This window comes from Ranitomeya variabilis, chromosome 6 (assembly GCF_051348905.1).
Source record: "Ranitomeya variabilis isolate aRanVar5 chromosome 6, aRanVar5.hap1, whole genome shotgun sequence".
In the NCBI taxonomy this organism is placed as follows: Eukaryota; Metazoa; Chordata; class Amphibia; order Anura; family Dendrobatidae; genus Ranitomeya; species Ranitomeya variabilis.
This window is the reverse complement of record NC_135237.1, coordinates 463,788,321-463,813,015: the sequence shown is the minus strand read 5'-3', so window position 1 is coordinate 463,813,015 and position 24,695 is coordinate 463,788,321. Positions and strand designations below refer to the sequence as shown.

Below are 24,695 nucleotides of genomic sequence, written 5' to 3'. Positions count from 1 at the left end.
TCAAGTATCGGACGGTATCGCTCAACACTAGTAGTGTGGAATATGCAAAAAAAAGGGGGATATGAGATGGTTTACTGTATGTAAACCATGTCTCATATCATGTCGGGTTTAGGCAGGAGAAATTAAAAGCCGGCAATTGAATTACCGGCTTTTCACATATATCGCGCTGAAGTAAATATAAAAATATATAGATTTTCCATTACCTTGCATTGGGTTTCGTGTTTCGGCCGATCCCCGACCCCGACTTTTCAAGAAGATCGGCCGATTTCACTCGACTCGACTTTTGAGAAAGTCGGGTTTCATGAAACCCGACTCGACCTCAAAAAAGGAAAAGTCGCTCAACCCTACTCACCACCTTTCGTTGCAGCCAGTTCTACTCATTGATCACCCTCATTGCCATTTTTAGTATTAGAGGCCGGGACTGAGCCCTCAAGTCGGGACAATCCCGCTGATTCAGTAACGGTTGAGAGCTATGAAGAATCCCATTGCTGTTTAGGGGTGAGATTATGATACAATAGTCAATTTTCAAGCCCCCCGTTACCATTGCAACAAAAGGAGACTAGTCTTTTCAATTTTGCAATGTACACTGGGTACTGTAATTTTGTATGCAGTCGTGTAGATGAGATAGCAAACATGAAAGTGTCATCCTGGATCTGCAGTTCCACATTAAGTCTCTTTTGAAATCTAGAGCAAAACCAACAAAAGGCAAGAGAAATGTACAGGAAGTGTTCTTCAGTGAATATATTTTAGAAATTTAAATACTTGTGAACAAAAAATCAGTTCCTGTAATATAAGGAAGAAACCTATAGTTCAATGTAATTATATAATGCATTGCACTGTTTAAATGTGATTTTGTCTTTTTAGTAATTTGCATACACTTAGTTGGGTACAGATAGAGTTAATAATTGGGACTAGCCCAGACTGGGAGGGACTATATGGGAAGACAGAAAATTACTTCCTGGTAGCAAGTCAGATAGGGCATAGAAACAAGTATTGTAAGAAGTAAAGTTTGACAGTTAGCAGACTGACATGCTATAGTGTTTTGTGTGCGAAGAGGGAGGACTGCTTCACATCAGAAAATACATCCTGAGGACAGAGGAAGCAAAGGAAGCAAGAAATTTGACAGATTGGAATACAGGTCAAAGAGGCCATTCAAATGGTACAGAACTTTGCCCAGGGAAAGTAGAAGGCATACTTGAAGAAGATTGAAAGCAGTGAAGGAGGTGTATCAGCAGTGCGTTAGTGAACAGTTGTTTACATTGAAAGGAAGCTATGGTCGCCATATTGTGAATTCTCCTAAAGGAGAGCAGTGAACTTTCAAGGTTCTAGTGAGTAGTACTGACGTACCTCAAACAGTGTGGTCCTTGTTAGTCAGTTGGGAGCTGAGAGTAGCTGTGAGCGGCAGTAACATTACATCCTGACCCATGCAGCCCGCACAGGCGAAGATTAAATCTCCCTTAATTGCTTACTGAATTATCATGAGGTGCAAGAGTATAAAGTGTCAATAAAAGTCCACTCCAACATTTTTTTCTATTGCACTGCTGGAGTGATACTTTAAATGTAATTCCCCTGCCCCTGTCTCATACTCACCGGCCATTGCCTTTATCCTTTTCCAGCATCGCTCTTGTTTGTCTCCAAAGGTCATTTTTCAATACATCTCTATGAAAGCCTCGCTCTGGTTCTCATAGCATTGCATTGAACTCTTGTGACGTACCTTCTTACTTCCGGCCAGTCAGAAGTTACGGGCACAAGATGGCACCACGAGACTGGAGCGGTGTCAGTAAAAGGTGAAGCCGCTGGAAGGTAAGTATAAGAATGGGGGCAGGGGCTTCCACTTAAAGTGCCACTCCAGCGCTGAAAAAACAACAACAATGCTGGTCTGTTGTTTTAAATGAAGTGCCCATGTCTGCTTAATGCAAGAGAATCATTTATGTGTATATAGTTCTCATCAAGTTTATGTTCTGTAAAAAGTTTATTGTTGGACTTTGGTCTCCCTCACTAACACCTGGTCCTGGCCTTCAAAGTACAATGGAACCATGTGGTCTGCAGAGGCGTATAGCCCAGGCAATAAGAAGAGCAAACACACCTATCCAGGACCCACATTTTTATGTACAGTTGCGGGGTGTGAAACACAAGAATATCGACTATGGCTACAACCCCACACCACGTTACCCTGAGATGGTTGTTAACCTGATTAATCAAATGAAGGATCATTCAGTCAATGGATATCTAGTGTGAAAGACCAGCTTTACTGTAGCCATCAAATCCCAAACGTAGCTTACATAAATAGATTGCTTAAAGCATTATTCCAGGTCTATTACTTCTGCATCTGGAGATGAGTGGGGCTGGTGATGTCACAACTACTGATATCTACTGATTGTTCTTGTATCCTGGTAGGTATAAGTAGACTTCATGACACTAGCCCTACACACTTTCTAATACGGAAGTCAGTAGAGCCAATGTAACCCAACTGTGATACATGGTTAACATGTAGGTAACATTACAGATGTATAAATACCTTGTATACCTTGTATAATACTCTTTAGCATATTAGTTTACCTTCTTGTTTGAAATAGAAGAATTTGAAGGTGTAAAATACTTTTCCTGGTTCTTATACTTAGAATACAAAAATATAATTCATACTGGCCACAAATGCATTATTGTAGTATATTACCCATGAAAACATTATACTAGTACTAATAATAAAATATCTGACCTAATGCAGACAAAATTCAGGCCATTCACTATAACAATCAGTAGAAGGACTAAATGCTATCTACATTTACCTACTCTGGTCCCAGTTGGCTGCAAAAAGTAGAAGAATCTTCCTCCCATAGTGATCACGACTGTCCAGGACACCAGGAAATCCATCCATGAGAGCACGTTTAACCCCAGGGTCATCTGCTTTAAGATTTTTAAACATGTCCAAATTAAGTTGACGATACTGGAAATACTGGGCGAGAAGTCGGAAAGCTTCCATCTGGTTGAACTTTCTTGCTCTTAGAAACCTTAGTATGAAGGCATCATCTGTCCTTAGGAAGCCAATATCTGGTCTAGTGATAATCATGTCTCTGACTTGTTGGATATCCTGATGTAAAGTGTCTGGATTTTCATTCAGTTCCAAACGGGCTTTCTCTATTGTCTCCGGACTTAGTCCAACTTGTAAGTGGGTCATCTTTATAACTTGTAGATATGCAAAACCTTAATTTCTGCTTAATTATTTGCAAAAATGTTCATGCCTTCCACCAAGTCTGAACATGAAATTCTCCGAAACTAAACTCCACACAAATCCAGGATCAAGAGAAAAGGGAAGGGTGAAATGATGGTGGTATATCCAGAAATGAAGGCGTTATCTGCAAACATAAAAATCACAATGTCTTAGTTATCAATTGTTTAGTAAAATAAGTTCTACCATATACAATATTGCTCTGTAAACACTATCATTTTATTCCCTTTAATTTCAAATATAATTGATTTCTGGTGAATTGTGACAAAATAACAGCAAGTTCAATAATTCTCGGTATAAAAGTTATAGGCAGTTGGGATTAGTTGGGATTGACAAGTGACTTTTTTCCTATAGAGTAAACTCGCTGCATAAACTCTATTAAAATGCCTAGAGGACATTTCTGTTATTAAAATGTCTAGAGGAAATAAGATGTCATGTGCCTGAAAAGATGCGGGCTCAACACCGGAACCCTCAGTAAAGAGAAAGACATACGTATATATACATCATATGTCGTGAAGGGGTTAACATTGCAAAGTATACGAAAAGCTTTGTAATTTATATATCTACTCATCTGTGCAAAACACTGACGACCAGGGCTGGACTGGGACTAAAATTCAGCCCTGGCATTTGAAGGAACACAGGCCCACTTGTCACATGGTGACTGTATAATATCTTTGTACACTTGTAGGTTACAAGAAGTGAGGGGAGTGTAACACGACTATATAACATATAGTCACAGCTATATCCAGCATTACAGCTCGGTCCTATTTAATGCTGTTAGTTACAGTACCAACAAAAAGCCACTACTTTACCTACATAACTGGATCTCGTAGATAATGAAGGGATGAGACGGCCAGAGGCTATGGAACCTCATTCTGATTCTCCATATACTTTGCCTACAGCCACTTTTGGTTCCACTGCGCAGCACAAGACACCGTGACCCTGAAGAGCGGTGACATCAGTAACATCACCGCTCTTCAGATATTCCGGGTCTTGCGCTGAGCTCGGCGACTGTGAAGAACAGTATTTTTACTACCGTCACCGCTCTTCATAGTCGCTGGGTCTCTCCAAGTCCGGGCTAGTAGTGGGGGTGTCTGATAGACACCTCTCCATTACTTACACCAGGGATTGATAGCAGCTGACATTATGCAGCTGACATCAACCCTAAAAATCATTACACATACCAGAATTAAATGCTTTGGCGGCTGGGAAAAGCAGTAGAATTAGCGCTATTCCCAGGCGCCGGGTGCTAACTACAACTGTCATCATCCTTGCCTGGTCTCCCTGCGAAGCATTTCTCCTGTATTTACATGCGCTGATCTCATGCCACTAAATGAGTGTGATCGACAATAGTGAAGTTGTTCGCTTGTTTCCCGGCCTCTTTACACCAACTGAGAAAGAATGAAGGGAACAGAACAATCACAATTAGATCAATCTGTCCCCTTACAGTATCATGTTATCATCAGCACAACTACACCGGCGATGTGCTGCTGAGAACAAGGATTTCTGTTCCCACATGAACAATGCAATCACTCGATGAATAGGCAGCATTTTGCTTGTTTAGTATAATACACCCCATAGTCCTCCATATATTATAATGTGCACCTCAGTCCTCCATGTAGTATAATACACTCCTCAGTCCTCCATATAGTATAATACACTCCTCAGTCCTCCATATAGTATAATGCCCTGCCATTGACATCCATGTAGTACAATTCACTTCCCATAGTATAATGCACCCCATAGTTCTTCATATAGTATAATGTATTCCCCATAGTCCAGTATAATGCAGCCCACATATAGTATAATGATGCCACCCCAGAGTATAATGCAGCCACCCCACAGAATATATTGTAGCCCCCTGAGTATAATGTAACCCCCAGAGAATATAATGCAGCCCCCTCATATAGTATAATGCAGCCCCTGCATATATAATATATATGGTAGCCCCCTCATAGAGCATAATGCAGCCCCCCATAGAATATAATGTAGCCCCTCCATAGAATATAATACAGCACCCCATAGAATGTAATACAGCCCTCCCCCATAGAATGTAATGCAGCCAGCCCCCATAGAATGTAAAGCAGCCAGCCACCCATAGAATGTAATGCAGCCTGCCCCCCATAGAATGTAATGCAGCCAGCCACCCATAGAATGTAATGCAGCCAGCCACCCATAGAATGTAATGCAGCCAGCCCCCATAGAATGTAATGCAGCCAGCCTCCATAGAATGTAATGCAGCCAGCCCCCATAGAATGTAATGCAACCAGCCCCCATAGAATGTAAAGCAGCTAGCCCCTATAGAATGTAATACAGCACAGCCCCCATAGAATGTAACACAGCACAGCCCCCATAGAATGTAATGCAGCCCCCCCAATAGCCCCACAATCCAGTTATCACTCAGTGATATATTTAAAAAAAAAACAATCAAAACACTCACCTCTCCTCGTGCCCAGCGCTGCTCCTGGCTTCGGTCTCAGCAGCTGCAGTCTGCCCGATCACACAGCAGGTGCGCGATGATATGATGTCGTCGCGCACCTGCAGTGTCAGTGCCAGGCAGAGCGGGGAATGATGGGAGAGGGAGCGTCAGCAGACGCTGTCTCCTCCATCATTGCATTCAACTGTACTGGCATCATAGATATTCATGCATTATTTCATGCAGATTTGTCTGCGTTTTTGTAACCTAAACAAAGATCTATTATTTAACAAAAAAAAAGAATTGTGATGTAATTTCTTTGTCCAACCTCTTCAATTGCATACTCCATTGAAGAATAATGTTTACACGCACACACGCAGAGATATAGATAGATAGATAGATAGATAGATAGATAGATAGGTAATAGATAGATAGACAATTACTGTGCTGTGAGGTCGAAACGTTACACCACTTGGTGCTGGATTAAAGTCCACAATTTTTCTTGAACTGAAGTGCTGTCTGATTTTTTTCTATTTATATTTTGCGTTGGACAACCGCATTATTCAGGAAGTATTGCACCCAAAATCTGATCAAGTTTGTGCTTCTATTTGTCTTTTCTATTTAGATAGATAGATAGGTACATTTTTGGTGAAGAATCAACAACAAGTGGAGCACAATTGTGAAGTTGAACAAAATTTATTGGTTATTTTAAATTTTTGTGGAAATTCAAAAACTGAAAAGTGGGGTGTGCAATATTATTTGGCCCCTTTACTTTCAGTGCAGCAAACTCACTCCAGAAGTTCATTGTGGATCTCTAAATGATCCAATGTTGTCCTAAATGCCTTATGATGATAAATATAATCCACTTGTGTGTAATCAAGTCTCCGTACCAATGCACCTGCTCTGTGATAGTATCAGGGTTCTGTTTTAAGCACAGAGAGCATCATGAAGACCAAGGAACACAACAGGCAGGTCCGTGATACTGTTGTGGAGAAGTTTAAAGCCAGCTTTGGATGCAAAATGATTTCCAAAACTTTAAACATCCCAAGGAGCACTGTGCAAGCGATCATATTGAAATGGAAGGAGTATCATACCACTGCAAATCTACCAAGACACGGCCGTCCCTAACTTTAATCTTAAACAAGGAGAAGACTGATCAGAGATGCAGCCAAGAGGCCCATGATCACTCTGGATGAACTGCAGAGATCTACAGCTGAGGTGGGACAGTCTGTCCACAGGACAACAATCAGTCATACACTACACAAATCTGGCCTTTATGGAAGAGTGGCACGAAGAAAGCCATTTCTCAAAGATATCCATAAAAAGTGTCATTTAAAGTTTGCAACAAGCCACCTGGGAGACACACCAAACATTTGGAAGAAGGTGCTCTGGTCAGATGAAACCAAAATCGAACTTTTTGGCAACAATGCCAAAAGATATGTTTGTCATAAAGGCAAAACAGCTCATCACCCTGAACACACCATCCCCACTGTCAAACATGGTGGTGGCAGCATCATGATTTGGGCCTGCTTTTCTTCAGCAAGGACAGGGAAGATGGTTAAAATTGATGGGAAAATGGATGGAGCCAAATACAGGACCATTCTTGAAGAAAACCTGTTTGAGTCTGCAAAAGACCTGAGACTGGGACGGAGATTTGTCCTCCAACAAGACAATGATCCCAAACATAAAACAAAATCTACAATGGAATGGTTCACAAATAAATGTATCCAGGTGTTAGAATGGCCAAGTCAAAGTCCAGACCTCAATCCAATCGAGAATCTGTGGAAAGAGCTGAATACTGCTGTTCACAAACGATCTCCTTCAAACCTCACTGAGCTTGAGCTGTTTGCCAAGGAAGAATGGGCAAGAATCTCAGTCTCTCGATGTACAAAACTGATAGAGACATACCCCAAGCGACTAGCAGCTGTAATCGCAGCAAAAGGTGGCGCAACAAAGTATTAAGTTAAAGGGGAATAATATTGCATGTCCCACTTTTCAGTTTTTGAATTTCCACAAAAATGTAAAATAACCAATACATTTCGTTCAACTTCACAATTGTATTCCACTTGTTGTTGATTCTTCACCAAAAATGTACGTTTGGTATCTTTATGTTTGAAGCATGATATGTGGGAAAAGGTTGAAAAGTTCCAGGGGGGGCGAATACTTTTGCAGGGCACTGTTGATAGATAGATAGGAGATAGATAATAGATAGATAGATAGCTATGGGACAGATAGATTATAGATAAATATGAGTTAGATAGATAGATAGATAGATAGATACATACATACAGTGCATACATACATAGATAATAGATAGATAAATAGAAAGATAATAGATAGATGATAGATAGATAGATAGATAGATAAATAGATAGATATGGGATAGATAGATGATTGATAGATAGATAGATAATAGATAGATAAATAGATAGATAATACTACAGTAAGGCTGATGTTTGGTAATGTACCTAATAAAATTATGCATAAATAGTTAAATAAAGACACACACAAAATCTGAACGCAATATCTTTAATCTAAAAAAAGGGGAAAAAAATGGCTTGGGCTCCAGTGCAATTTTCTGTGCCAAAGAAGGAAAGCCGACGGCTGGGGGCTGATATTTCTAGCCTGGGAAGGGGTTAATACTCATGGAGCTTCCCAGACTATGAATCTCAGCCCGCAGCTGTATATTTAGCCTTTTCTGGCTAATAAAATAGGGGACTCCAAAAATAAATGACGTGGGGTCCCCCTTTAATTAATAGCCAGAAAAGGCTATGCAGACAGCTGCGGGCTGATATTCATAGCCTAGAGAGGGGCCATGGATATTGGCTCCTCCCTGCTACAAATACCAGGCCCCAGCCGCCCGAGAAATGGTGCATCTGTAAGATGCGCCATTTCCGGCACTTAGCCTCTCTCCAAACTGCCCTGTAGTGGTGGCATGTGGGGTAATAAGGGGTTAATGTCACCTTTGTTTGTAAGGTGACATTAAGCCCAGTTAGTAATGGAGAGGCGTCAATAAGATACCTATCCATTACTAATCCTATAGTAGTGAAAGGGTTAAATAAAGACACTGCCAGGAAAAAGTATTTTAATATTCTTAATTTCACCATACTTACAACCGCACCTAATTTCCCAAAGCCATCGATCACCTGCAAAAAAATAAAAAATAATAAACCAACAGTATACTCCCTGGTCCGATGCAGTCCAATTAATAACGAGTGTCCCATGACGATCTCTCCTATAGAGCTGTCACATCAGGAGATGTGACAGCTCTATAGTCCTCCAGTGACACACTGACAGGAGATAATGGCTCCTGCAGTGATCACTGAGGGTACAATGACCTGTCACTTTACGGCACTGCTGCGTGAGAATTTTCACATGCAGCGGTGCTGCAAGTGACAGTATGAACTCTGCACTCACAGCGGTGGAGGAATACAGTGCGGAAAGATACCATCCGTCATTGTATCCTGGAGCCCCTGGAGAGCGGTCTCATCTGCCAATGTGACAGCTCTCCACAGGAGATCGTCATGGGACGCTCGTTATTAAATGGATTACATCGGATCAGGAGTATATTGTTGGTTATTACTTTTAAATTTCTTACAGGTAATCGAGGGCTTTGGGGACTAGGTGATTGGTGAATATATACTGCATGTTGTATGTACTGTATGTCTATATGTATGTACTGTATATGTGTGCATGTGTTTGTTTGTTTTTTACACTTGAACACAGTAGCTGGATGATGGGACTACTGCTGTCCCATCATCCGGCTACCTGTCACTGTAGCAGGCATAGCCGGAAGGGACTAGTAGTCCCATTGGACGATGCCTGCCAACACACAGACTCGCATGCACACACACAGCCCCACACACACACACATACAGCCCTGCACAACCCCGTACACCCACGCACATGCACACACACAGATACACACTAACGCCCGCACACACACACACAGCCCTGCACATCTTCTCTGCACACACGCACACACACAGCCTCGCACACCCCCACAGACCCCAGCAGACACAGACACACAAACACCCGCACACAGCCCCGCACATGTTCTCCGGACACACACACTCTCCCCCCTTCCGATCTGCAGCGTTTCTCGCAGGCACATCGACAGCAAATCCGCAGATCTTTTTTAAACCTGTGGTTTTGCTGCTGATTGGCCTGACACAATAGAAGTCTATGGGAGCAGAAACGCTGCAGATCCACAAAAAGAATTGACATGCTGCGGAAAAAAAAAGCTGCGATTCTACGTGTTTTTTTCCGCAGCATGTGCACACCCAATGTCAATTTCACATTGACTAACATTGCTTGTGCACTGCACTGCGGATTTGATTTGATGCAATTCCGCAAGTCCAAAAATGCTGCAGATCCGCATCTAAATCTTCAACGTGTGCACAAAACCTAACTGTAACTGTACATCTAAGGGGTAAAGTTTCCCCTTGTGGAAGACTTACAAGATGAACAATGCTCCTCTCTACAAGGAGAAACTTTATCCATTATATCCATAAGTAGTGTTGAGCGATACCTTCCGATATTTGAAAGTATCGGTATCGGATGGTATCGGCCGATATCCGAAAAATATCGGATATAGCCGATACCCGATACCAATACAAGTCAATGGGACACAAGTATCGGAAGGTATCCTGTATGGTTCCCAGGGTCTGAAGGAGAGGAAACTCTCCTTCAGGCCCTGGGATCCATATTCATGTGTAAAATAAAGAATAAAAATAAAAAATAGGGATATACTCACCCTCTGACGCACCCTGGTAGTAACTGCTGTAACCTGCAGCCTCCGTTCCTAAGAATGAGCGAGTGAAAGACCTGCGATGACGTCGCGGCTTGTGATTGGTCGCGTGACCGCTCATGTGACCGCTCATGCGACCAATCACAAGCCGCGACGTCATCGCAGGTCCTTCACTCGCTCATTCTTAGGAACGGAGGCTGCCGGTTGCACGTCTGAGGTCCAGGCTCCGTCGGAGGGGTGAGTACCGATTTCCGATATCACAAAAATATCGGAACTCGGTATCGGAATTCCGATACCGCAAATATCGGCCGATACCCGATACTTGCGGTATCGGAATGCTCAACACTATCCATAAGTTAAAAACTCCTGAATAATTACCTTTAGACTTCCCTATGGTCTTAAAAGGTGTGCAAGTTTCAAGAATTCCATCTAGGAAAACATTATGGTCATATGTGAGTGACGGAGCTTACCTATGACTCACACACGAAAAACTGACATGAATGCAGATATTCACAAGTCATCACCCAAAGAGAAGAAGCCTGAAGGTCTCTACTTACCACCAGATTAATGCTAAATAGGGCTCACAGTATCTGAGTTAAGGTACCCTGGCGACATACCCAGGCTACAAAATTTTGAATTAAAATGCACCCACTTGTGCAACTCTGATTGAGGTCGCCTGTGCGGAAGGCAAGGTCTTTTACATTTTTAAAGTGGTATAAAAAATGAATGAATTTTGGAGACTATAAGCACATTGCTGGAGTGTAACTATTAAGAGTACTGCTAGAGTGGAAAAAAACTGTTACCTATTATCTATAATGTTATGGAAAAGTAATACATGTCAGAGATTATTGAATTGGCTGTCAAGTGTTCACAGTACATTTATTAATACATTATCATCCACTTTACACATTGTTCTGCACATAAACATGTCTTGCTAGAGTGCGGATTGTACAGCCTGGCACACTGTCATCTACAGTGGCATGTAAAAGTTTGGGCACCCCTGGTCAAAATTACTGTTATTAAGAACTCTTAAGCAAGTTGAAGATGAAATTATCACTAAATGGCTTAAAGTTAAACAAGGCACATCTCCTTTGTATTATAGGCCAATATATATATATATATATATATATTTATATATATATATATATATATATATATATATATATATATATATATTCATCTTTTACGTTTTCACAAATTACAAAAAGGAAAATGGGCCAATGTAAAAAGTTTGGGCACCTTTTGAGATTTTGTGCTCAGATAACTTTGACCAAGGTTTGAGACCTTAATTAGTCTGTTAGGGTTATGGCTTGTCCACTATCATTGTTTGGAAACGAAAGGTGACACAAATTTCCCAACTTTATAAAAACCCAGCCTCCTCTAACCTTGTGCCAGAAAACAGCAGCCATGGGTTCTTCTAAGCAGTTGCCTAGCACTCTGAAAATGAAAATGGTGGAGGTCCACAAAATAAGAGAAGATAGCAAAGCATTTTCAAGCTGCCCTTTCATCAATATGAAATGTCATTAAAGAAATGGCAGTTAACAGGAACAGTGGGGGTCAAGAAAAGGTCTGGAAAACCAAGCATAATTTCAGTGAGAGCTGCTTGTAAGATTGCTAGAGAGGCAAATCAGAACCCTGCTTGACTGCAAAAGGCCTTCAGAAAGATTTAGCAGACTCTGCAGTAGAAGTAAATTGTCCTACTATTCAGAGAGACCTGCAGAAATATGATCTTCATGGAAGAGTCATCATCACAAGAAAACCTCTCCTGAGTCCTCGCCAAAAAATTCTGCATCAGAAGTATGCAAAAGAACATCTAAACAAGCCTAATGCATTTTGGAAATAAGTCCTGTGGACTAATGAGGTTAAAATAGAACTTTTTGGCCAGAATGATCAAAAGGTATGTGTGGAGAAAGAAAGGGCACAGAATTTCAGGAAAATAACATTTTGCTAGCCCTTAAGCATGGGGCAGATCAATCATGCTTTGGAGTTGTGTTGCAACTAATGGCACAGTAACATTTCACAGGTAGAGGGAAGAATGGATTCAATGAAATTTCAACAAACTCTTGATGCAAACATAATACCATCTATAAAAAAGCTGAAGTTGAAAAGAGAATGTTTTCTACAAATGGATAATGATCCTAAACACACATCAAACTCCACAATAGACTACCTCAAAAGGCACAAGCTAATGGCTTTACAATGGCCCTCACAGTCCCCTGATCTAAGCATCATTGAATATCTGTGGTTAGACACAGGAATCTCACAGAACTGGAAGAATTTTTCATAAAGAATGGATGAAAATGCCTCAAAAATGTAGACTCGTAAATATCTGTGGTTAGTTATAGCACCTCACTTCTCTTATTTTCCCATCATGCCTCTCATTTTCCCCCTCACATCTCTCATTTTCTCCCTTACACCTCTCATTTTCACCCTCACTCCTCTTATTTTTCCCCTCACTCCTCTTATTTTCCCCCTCACTCCTCTCATCCCCCCTCACTCCTCTCACTCCCCCCTAACACTTGTCATTTCGACCTCACATCTGTCATTTTCCGATCACTCCACTATTTTCCCTCACTCCTCTCATTTTGCACTCACACCTTTTCATTTTCACCCACACCCCTCATTTTCACCTCACATCTCTCATTTCCCCTCAGTATATACAGTACATGTTTGTCATCTCCCTTATATATAGTATACACCTGTATGTCATCTCCTGTATATAGTATATACCTGTATGTCATCTCCCCTGTAAATAGTATATACCTGCTGTAAGTCAATTCCTCCTGTATATTGTATATACCTATGTGTCATCTCCTCCTGTATATAGTATATACCTGTATGTCATCTCTTCTGTATATACTATATACCTGTATGTCATCTCCTCCTTTTTATAGAATATACCTATATGTAATCTCCTGTATATAGTATATACCTGTATGTCATCTCCCCTGTAAATAGTATATACCTGCTGTATGTCATCTCCTTCTCTATATACCTATGTGTCATCTCCTCTTTAATATAGTATATACCTGTATGTCATCTCCTCCTGTATATAGTATATACCTGTAAGTCATCTCCTCCTGTATATAGTATATACCTGTGTGTCATCTCCTCCTGTATATAGTATATACCTGTGTGTCATCTGCTCCTATATATAGTATATATCTGTGAGTCATCTCCTCCTGTATATAGTATATACGTGTGTCATCTCCCCTGTATATAGTATATACCTGTGTGTCATCTCCTCCTGTATATAGTATATATCTGTGTGTCATCACCCCTGTATATAGTATGTACCTGTATGTAATCTCCTCCTGTATATAGTATGTACCTGTATGTCATCTCCTCCTGTATATAGTATATACCTGTGTGTCATCTCCTCCTGTATATAGTATATACCTGTGTGTCATCTCCCCTGTATATAGTATATACCTGTGTGTCATCTTCCCTGTATATAGTATATACCTGTGTGTCATCTCCCCTGTATATAGTATATACTAGTGTGTCATCTCCTCCTGTATATAGTATATACCTGTGTGTCATCTCCCCTGTATATAGTATATATGTGTGTGTCATCTCCCCTGTATATAGTATATACCTGTGTGTTATCTCCTCCTGTATATGGTATATATCTGTGTGTCATCTCCTCCTGTATTAGACCTCGTTCACACGTTATTTGGTCAGTATTTTTACCTCAGTATTTGTAAGCTAAATTGGCAGCCTGATAAATCCCCAGCCAACAGGAAGCCCTCCCCCTGGCAGTATATATTAGCTCACACATACACATAATAGACAGGTCATGTGACTGACAGCTGCCGTATTTCCTATATGGTACATTTGTTGCTCTTGTAGTTTGTCTGCTTATTAATCAGATTTTTATTTTTGAAGGATAATAGCAGACTTGTGTGTGTTTTAGGGTGAGTTTCATGTGTCAAGTTGTGTGTGTTGAGTTGCGTGTGGCGACATGCATGTAGCGACTTTTGTGAGATGAGTTTTGTGTGGCGACATGCGTGTAGCAACTTTTTGTGTGTCGAGTTGCATGTAACAGGTTAGTGTAGCAAGTTGTGTGCAGCAAGTTTGGCGCATGGCGAGTTTTGCGCTTGGCGAGTTTCATATGTGGTGTGTTTTGAGTATGTGCAAGTTTTGTGTGAGGCAACTTTTGCATGTGTTGTGTTATGGACCTGGTGGTTAGGAGCACCCGAAGTGACCTGATGGTTAAAACAGAAAACCTGGGACAAGCTCTGAGGAGGTGGTAACTCTACTGACCGCAATCCCTAATCCTATCACACACACTAGAAATAGCCGTGGAGCGTACCTACCTCTCCCTAGACGCCTCTTCACAGCCTAAGAGCTAACTACCCCTAAAGATAGAAATAGCAGCCTACCTTGCCTCAGCGAAATTCCCCAAAGTAAAGGTAGCCCCCCACAAATATTAACTGTGAGTTAAGAGGGAAGTGACAAACACAGGAATGAAACAGATTTTAGCAAAGGAGGCCGAATCTTCACTAGATAGACAGAGGATAGGAAAGGGAACTATGCGGTCAGTATAAAAAACTACAAAAACCACGCAGAGTGTGCAAAAAGACCTCCACACCGACTCACGGTGTGGAGGTGCAGCTCTGCACCCCCAGAGCTTCCAGCTAGCAAGGAAATATCATAATAGCAGGCTGGACTGAAACATAGCATGTACTGAAAAATATATTCAAAAACCGATGAACAGCAAATGACTAGCAAGGACTTAGCTTCTGCTGGAGTAGACAGGTCATCTGAGAAATCCAAGAGAGATCTGAACCAGTACTGAGACATTGACAGCTGGCATGGACTAACGACCTGGCAGAGTTAAATAGGGAAGCCAGCAGCAGCAATAAACGAGGGCAGCTGAGAAAGCCAACCTCAAAGATCAGCAGTTCCACTCAAAGCCACCAGAGGGTGCCCAAGGACAGAACTCACCAAAGTACCATTCACGACCACAGGAGGGAGCCCGAGAACGGAATTCACAACAGTGTTGCAACTTTTGTGCATGTGGCAATTTTTCCGCGTGTGCAAGTTTTGCATGTGGCGAGTTTTCCATGAGGTGAGTTTTTCCCCGTGTGGTGAGTTTTGCGTGAGCCTAGTTTTGCATGTGGCGAGTTTTGCGCGTGGCGAGTTTTGAGCGGCGACTTTTGTGTTTCGACTTTTATGTGGCGAGGTTGGTGTATATGTGGTGAAATGTGTGCTGAGGGTGATATATGTGTTCAAGCACGTGGTAGTGTGCAGCGCATTTTGTGTGTGTGTTCATATCCCCGTGTGTGGTGAGTATCCCATGTTGGGGCCCCATCTTAGCAACTGTACGGTATATACTCTTTGGTGCCATCGCTCTCACTCTTTAAGTCCCCCTTGTTCACATCTGGCAACTGTCAATTTGCCTCCAACACTTTTCCTTTCACTTTTTCCCCATTATGTAGATAGGGGCAAAATTGTTTGGTGAATTGGAACGCGCGGGGTTAAAATTTTGCCTCACAACATAGCCTATGACGCTCTCAGGGTCCAGACATGTGACTGTGCAAAATTTTGTGGCTGCAGCTGCGACGGTGCAGATGCCAATCCTGGACATACACACATACACACACACATTCAGCTTTATATATTAGATACTGTATATATTATTTTTGCCTAAAATAAAGATGACAGCAGAAATATGCCAGAAAAATAACCCCCTGCAATAGATGCTACATTATTATTACTATGCTTCATTGTTGCTATCAATCTGACAATCGATCTGCTTCATCCTCAGGTATGTCCTCTGGCTGCACCCCCAATCCCATCACCATCACCCAACTTTCCTGATCTTCCTCACCCTGCTATTCCTGGTGTGTCCGCTGGCTGCTACTACTGTTCTTTTTTTTCTTCCCCTGCATGTTTTCTTATTTTAATTCCTTGATGCCAATACACAGTTGTTTTTATCTTTCCATTTGGATCTATTTCCCCTTGCATTTTCCCTTCTAACTTCTAATTAATCCCCTCCTGTGTCTGTGACCTGTCTCCCTGCTGTTCCTCCCGCCTGATCACACCTGGCCTATTTCATGTGCACTTAGCTTGTTATAAATTCAGAGACACAGGTCTGTCTGGACCGTGATCTGTCTCTAGAAGGATGTCTCTAAAAGGATAACAGCAAAGATGACAGCAGAAATATGTCAGAAATGAGCCAGAAGTCAACAGAAGGTAAGACTAACCACTGTTAATAAATGTACTAAATTTATTTCCCTTTCCACCACACTTACTCTCATCATGCTGACATATGCTCTAACAGTTTTGGCTCTATTACTCCTCACTCTCAATCGCTATCCCCAAACCCCAGCACCCTCTCACCAAGTAATAATCTCTCCTTCCCTCTTGCCTCCCCACCTGACCTCCTCTACTGACCTGCTCCTCAACCTCAGATCTCTCCTAATAAAACACAAAAGAAGCCGCCCACTCTCCTTCTCCCACCTGCTGTGTCTCTCTTTGCTTCCCCTCACTGCTGGAGACATATCTCCCAATCCTGGACCCCCACAGCTCATACCTCCCATTACTACACTCTTGCCCAAATCAAATCCGTGCCCATGACGCCCACCCCCTGCACCCTCTCTCTGGATCACTATGGAATGCCCGCTCCATCTGCAATAAACTCCACTTGATTCACGACCTCTTTACCTCTCATAATCTTTTTTTTCTGGGCATCACCGAAATATGGCTGACATCCTCTGACATAGCCTCCCCTGCTGCACTATGTTACGGTGGCCTCCACTTCACCCACACTCCTCGCCCTGGCAACAAACATGGTGGAGGAGTGGGCCCTTTCCTTTCTTCCAACTGTACCTTTAACCCAATCCCACCTCTACCCTTCCTTATCCTCCCTTCTTTTGAAGTCCACTCTGTCCTCATCTTCTCCTTCTACAACCTCCAAATTGCCGTCATATACCGACCTCCGGGCCAGACCACTGCCATTATTGACCAATTCTCCACCTGGCTCCATCACTTTCTCTCTGCTTACATTCCCTCCATCATCATTGGTGACTTCAACGTCCCCATTGAGACCCACCAGTCAGCAACCTCCAAACTTCTTTCCCTTACTTCATCCTTTGGACTTACTCAGTGGTCCTCCTCAACCACCCAGACAGACGGACCAATAGACAACCCTGGCACAATAACATCACTAAAAAGCTTTGGCAAGTATCCAGAATTGCAGAATGGTATTGGAAGAAAACGCATTCGTAAGATGATTTCACTGCACTCAAACAAGCAACACTCGCATTCAAATCAGCGCTCACCTCTGCTAAACAGGCCTACTTCACAACCCTCGTATCTTCCTTATCCCACAACTCCAAACAGTTGTTCAACACTTTTAACTCCCTCCTCCACCCACCACTGCCCCCTCTGATTTCCCTAATCATTGCCAAGGACTTTGCCACACACTTCAAAAATAATATTATCAAAACAAGGCAAGTCTTTGTCGTCAAACCACCACAACCCCTTTGTATACCAGACCAATGCCCAAACCCCATAACTTCCCTCTCCAAAATCACTGAAGGACAGCTTGCTCATCTTCTCTCCAAATCACACCTCACCACTTGTGCACTTGACCCCATCCCATCCCACCTCCTCCCCAACCTCACCACCACACTAATCCCATCCCTAACCCATCTCCCTTAACCTATCACTAACTTCTGGTACCTTCCCCACTGCTTTCAAACATGCCACAATCACACCTATCCTCAAAAAGCCATCCCTTGACCCAAGCGATATGTCCAGCTATCGCCCCATATCTTTGCTCCCATTTGATTCCAAACTCCTTGAGCAGCACGTCCATGCTGAACTTTCCTCTCACTTTGCATCTAACTCTCTCTTTGACAACCTACAATCTGGCTTCCGTCCCCACCATTCCACTGAGACTGCCCTGACCAAAATTACTGACGACTTACTTACAGCCAAAGTTAACAGACAATTCTCTATACTCTTCCTTCTAGACCTGTCCTCTGCCTTCGACACAGTTGACCACTGCCTCCTACTACAGATCCTCTCTTCCTTTGGTGTCAAAGACCTTGCCCTATCTTGGATCTCCTCATACCTTACCAACCGCACATTTAGCATTTCCTACTCCCATACTACCTCTTCATCTCGCCCCCTCTCTGTTGGTGTCCCTCAAGGCTCTGTCCTTGGGCCCTTACTCTTCTCAATCTATACACTCGGCCTAGGACAACTCATAAGGTCCTATGGCTTCCAGTACCATCTATATGCCGATGACACTCAGATCTACCTCTCTGGCCCCGATGTCACCTCTCTGCTCTCCAGAATCCCAGAGTGTCTATCAGCCATATGCAACTTCTCCTCTCGCTTCCTCAAGCTCAATGCGGACAAATCTGAACTAATTATCTTTCCTCCATCTCGCATATCTTCCCTACCTGATCTATCTATCAAAATAAATGAAATCACACTTTCCCCCTGTCCCCAAAATCTGCTGCCTCACCGTAACCCTTGACTGTGCCCTGTCCTTCAAACCGCACATCCAAGCTCTCGCCACCTCCTGTCGCCTCCAGCTCAAAAATATTTCCAGAATCTGTCCTTTCCTCAACCCCCACTCTACCAAAATGCTCGTGCATGCCCTAATCATCTCCCGCCTCGACTACTGCAACATCCTCCTCTGTGGCCTACCTTATAACACTCTTGCACCCCTCCACTCCATCCTTAACTCTAAAAGCAAGAGAAAAAAAAAAAAAAAAAAAAAAAAAAAAAAAAAGTGATCAGCACTCACCATTCCCGATGCTATAAAAAGTCTTTATTAGGACATGGACACAGACATGGACATGGACACAGATCCTCGGGATCTGTGGAAGCGCATGTAGCGCGAAACAGCTGTCATCCCTGCACACCATGATCTCCCTGTCCGTGTCCATGTCCTAATAAAGACTTTTTATAGCATCGGGAATGGTGAGTGCTGATCACTTTTTTTTTTCTCTTGCTTTTACATTATTACCTCTTTTGATTGAGCACCCCATATGCCCATGCACTGAGTAGGGGGAATAGGAGCTGGTACAGCGTATTGTAGCACGCTAATAGGTGATCGCAAGGGGCAGCAGTGCGAGTATATTACCTTTTGCTTGGACCATCCTTAACTCTGCTGCCCAACTAATTAATCTCTCTCCTCGCTACACTCCTGCTTCCCCTCTTTGCAAACCCCTTCACTGGCTCCCAATTTCCCAGCATATTCAGTTTAAACTACTAACACTGACCTACAAAGCCATCCATAACCTTTTTCCTCTGTATATTTCTGAACTAATCTCTCAATATCTTCCCTCACGTAATCTCCGGTCCTCCCAAGACCTCCTTCTCTCCTACTCGCTCATTCGCTCCTATCCCAATCGCCTCCAAGACTTCATCCGAATATCCCCCATCCTCTGGAATTCTGTGCCCCAACACATCCGGTTATCCACCACATTTGGATCCTTCAAAAGAAACCTGAAAACCCACCTCTTCAAAGAAGCTTACAGCCTGTAATGACCATGCGGCCACCTCAACACCATCGGAACTACTGCAACCCTCGACCTACTGTCTCCTTCCCCATAATCCTGTAGAATGAAAGCCTGCAAGGGCAGGGTCCCCTTCCCTCTATATCAGTCTATCATTGTTAGTTTTGTTTACTGTAAGTGATATTTATATTTTGATGTAACCCCTTCTCATGTACAACATCATGGAATTAATGGTGCTATATAAATAAATAAATAATAATAATAATAATAATAATAATAAAATACAATGGAAATGTGTCATCTTTAACTTTAGGCCTTTTAGAGATCATTTCATCTTCAACTTGCTTAACTGCTTAACTGTTCCCAATAACAGTAATTTTGACCAGGGGTGCCCAAACTTACATGCCATTGTACGTATCCACCTATTATACAGAAATATCACTGATTGTAGGATAGGACGCTTCCCTTTTGGATAGGTTCATGTTTTGTTTTTTTGCTATAATTTGGCCTCACCATTTGAACAAAACCTTAGACTTCATTTCCCAGAAAGCATTTTCCAGTGCACAGATACTACATTAAATAGGTATTCCGATCTCCAAGATCCTATCCTAATATGTAGTAGGTGTTATAATAATAATCACAAATACCTCCAACAAGCAACTAGCTTACTGTCACTATATCAGTGGACGCAAGCATAGATACCTAAGATCCTGCAATGCCTGCACATGAAGAAAGAGACATAGCGAATCAGAAAAACTATACTACATTTCTAATTGGAGGTATTTGCTAATATTATTATTCCTACTACATGTTGGGATAGGATCTTGGAGATTTGAATTCCACTTTAAGGAAGGAATGCTGGAAGTATTGTTTTTAGGATCCTCTAGATTAGATTGTGATACATGCTGTAGCTCAGGACTGAATCAAGGTCTTAAGGTACCTTCACACTAAACAACTATCCAACGAGAACGACAACGATCCGTGACGTTGCAGCGTCCTGGATAGCGATCTCGTTGTGTTTGACACGCAGCAGCGATCTGAATCCCGCTGTTATATCGCTGGTCAGAGCTAGAAGTCTGGAACTTTATTTGGTCGCTAGATCGGCGTGTATCGTCATGTTTGACAGCAAAAGCAACAATGTCAGCAATGTTTTTACACAGAGCGTGAACGATAAGTGAGTCACCGTTACGTCACTGGATCGCTCCTGCATCGTTCTGGAACTGCTGTGTTTGACGTCTCTACAGCGACCTAACAGCGACGCTCCAGCAATCTAGTTTAGGTCGGATCGTTGTCTATATCGCTGGAGCGTCGCTTAATATAACGGTACCTTTATATGTAACGCACTTTATCTACAAGATGACTCAAAGGTTTATGTTAATTAAAATCGATTTTAAATGAGTGATTTCATGGAAAACTTTGATAGCAATCACTGTGTGATCAATAGAGGTCCAACCATGGGCCAGCCAGCAAACAGGAGAATCAAGGGTCTGCAGTGTTTTAGTTCATGTGAAAAGATCTTCATAATAGATCAAAACTGGGCTTTTAACTTTAGAAATAAAAACATTTTTAAATACCGTTTTGGAATATACTCATTAATCACAATTGCAGTTTGACAGACAGCAGAGATCAAGTGACGATTAGCACTGGGGCTCAGTAGCAATCAAAGCCTGGTCACTGCAATTCGTGTTCCCAGTTGCTACAAATAGCTGTGAGACGTGAACACTAGGGTGGTCCTTAATGTAAGCAAAAATTATATTTTTAATTTTTTGATGGGGCACTCTCTGAAATGATTAAGTTGGGTAAAAACTAAGTAAAACGCAAACATTTTACAAATGTTTTCAATTTTACAGGTACCTACCAATAAAGATATGTAGTAGTTTGAACATATCTTCGTAAAAATTAACCATTATGGTTGGCAATTACAGGTCATGCTTGTTTCTCAAAAAAACCCAAAAAACTTTTATTGCCTGACAGTTAAATACTTTTTTGATAGCGTCACTTATTATTTGCAGTCCATGAGTGTCTTTTTCGTTCTATCTTCATATCATTCTCGATACTCCTTGATACTCAATACTTCTTGACTGCCAGAAGCAGAAATTTTTTTGTTCTTCATTTGTTTCGTGCAACTTGTTATATTCTTCCATCAGTTCTACTCCTCGTTCTGCAGTATCATTACACCTTCTCATACCCTGACTGTTTACTTGGCAACCTAGTAACCTTCATCTGCAGACCATAGATCTACATCTTTGGACAGGAACACCGATGACAAGCCGATGATGCTAATGAACCTGTAGGTTTTCAAAGTGACAGTCTTCCAGGTTTTTCGTCATAACTGATGCTGAATGGACAGTTATCTTCTTGGGAGGATGTTCTGCCGCTGGTGTGCCGCTGATAGCTGGCACCATCAGAAGTTTTGTGTCATTTGACACAGCATCATCAAGCAAGGATTGAGTGATCAGTTCCTTGGACAAGTACGATAAATGTCTTTTCATCTTCTTTATCGTGACTTCTGACACCAAGTTGTTCTGGTCCTTGTATTTATAAATGTCCTTGAGCAGCTGGAGATCAATGCGTAAAGCTGATGGTGCTCACGGCACCAGGAATCACGCCTTCACATAGATCAAAACAGTGAACTGACAGATGTCTGTGATAGCCTTTTTTTCCTCATTTGTCGGCAAGAACTGACTCCTGAACATCCACATTTTTAGAGCATAGATGGTTTGTGCAATCCATCTGGCTTGATGCAGGCCAGCTGGAGCTCTGAATTAAATTCCTCTAGATGAAACACCACCAAGGAAAATGATTGTTAACTCCAATAATTTTCATTAGTCCTTGTGGGGTTGGTACTTAAGCATTTGCATCTCCGCAAAGGGTATGATTTCAGCTGCCATGTCGGAAACTGCTGATGACATGATCTGGTCTGATAGTGCTGTCTGAAAGATAGTCAAGACAATGACCTGTCAGCTGTCCTTAAACCTGCTGCAGATATTTTTTTCTGGACCTTTCGATGGTCCAAGTCAATGAACAATCACTGCTTCCAGAACTATTTCCAGAATATGATGGTGTCATGTAAACTATGTCCTTGTCAAGCTTCTGCTCTAGAAGTTTGCAGGCGCTTGTTCCTGAAACCCGTGTTAACAGATGTGCTATTAGAACATATTCACTTTTCATTGTCAGTAACATTCCTGGTCACTGCTGCAGAATTAACAGCATTAGCGCAAGCTTCACTTGTTCCTTTGGCCAGCTTTGGAACTCCAAGCAACTGATCAATGCCAACTCCTGATACCAGAATGGGAAGATGGTCTACAGTTTTAATGATGCTGATGTCTTCTAAGAGCTTTCTATCCCAGTGAGTTGTTAAAGGTACAGTTGGTTGAAATTCCTGTGTCAGGTTTAGAGCCATTGTTTGACAGCGTTTTCTTCTTTATGAACTGATGAACGATTTACATTGAAATCTGCAGGATCATGTCCAAGGTGCTGAATTGTTTGTGTGAGAATTAACGCTGCATTTCTTTCACTAACTTTGGCCATGTCAAGGTTTGCTGATAGTTTGTTATCTACTTCACTTACTCTTCCTCTTTTGGCTCATTTTGCTGATGGCAGTACCTCTGATGTTTCATATGTTTATTTGTCTTCCGTATCTGTATCTAATTCATCAGATGATGACGGCAACACCACCTTTTCCTCTCTAGCACTTCATCCTTCTCTATCTTTCTCGACTATTTTCTTGTAATTTGTCTCTCTTTTTTCAAAACTTCTGTGTTTTTTTCTCAAACTCTTTGTCAACACCTCCCTTTTTTCCATCCAGTCCGTCTCTGAGCTAGCAAAAACTCTTTGTCTTCCAGTATTCTTGTCACATCCATAGCCCTAGCATGCGTGATATCAAACAAGTTGTCTAAACCTGTGGTCCATTCTCCCTCCTTCTTCTTCAGACTATCAGAACATTTAGTTTTGTTTTCTTTGTTTTTCTTCAGCTTGTCATATTCTTTGAAAAGACCTTCCACTTTTTCACCCACATAGTTTTTCAGTCTCGTGGGGATGCCATCCTTTGCCCAGACATCAAGAACATCATTACCTGTTAAAGCGAACACGAACTGTCAGATTAGTAATTTTCTTGTAGTAGTAGAACAGCGACATAACCGCTCTCTCTTATGGCAGTTTAGTTGAAGATAAACTACTATCAGACATGTGTCCAGTAAGCCACAAGTCTGTTTACCTTCAGGCTGTTATCTGTGACATACTGCAGGGCTAGCTGCTATGATTGATATTTAATTTTTGTAACCCCTGTAAAATGAGTATGGTGTACAGGAACTGATGCAAACAGAAACAGACAGTGCTTCTCAGTAAAGGTACCGTCACACTCAGCGACGCTGCGGCGATATAGACAACGAGCCGACCTAAACTAGATCGCTGGAGCGTCGCTGTTTAGGTCGCTGTAGAGACGTCAAACACAGCAACTCCAGAACGATGCAGGAGCGATCCAGTGATGTAACGGCGACTCACTTCTCGTTCTCACTGGTTGTTAGTTCCATGTCAAACAGCCGGAGTGTACCGACTGGCTAGAAGGAGACGCTGCGACGCCCCCTATGCTTGTTGCTGGCGTAGTTGCTTTTGATGTCAAACATGACAATACACGCCGACCTGGCGACGAAATAAAGTTCTGGACTTCTAGCTCCGACCAGCGATGGCACAGCGGGATCCAGATCGCTGCTGCGTGTCAAACACAACGAGATCGCTATCCAGGACTCTGCAACGTCACGGATTGTTGTCGTTCTCTTTGCAAAGTTGCTGAGTGTGACGGTACCTTTAAGGCCCCAT

The 24,695-nt window shown here is 42.2% G+C and overlaps 1 protein-coding gene across 2 annotated transcripts in view; it reads right to left on the bottom strand.

The window, feature by feature from the left end:
* Positions 1-24,695, bottom strand: part of CLVS1 (clavesin 1) — a 131,834-nt gene that overhangs the window by 87,292 nt on the left and 19,847 nt on the right. For both annotated transcript variants that reach the window (XM_077270546.1, XM_077270547.1), the window contains exon 2: positions 2,787-3,353. In XM_077270546.1, the coding sequence (XP_077126661.1) occupies positions 2,787-3,175 (389 nt within the window). In that variant the 5' untranslated portion in view covers positions 3,176-3,353. The remainder of the gene's footprint in view (positions 1-2,786; positions 3,354-24,695) is intronic.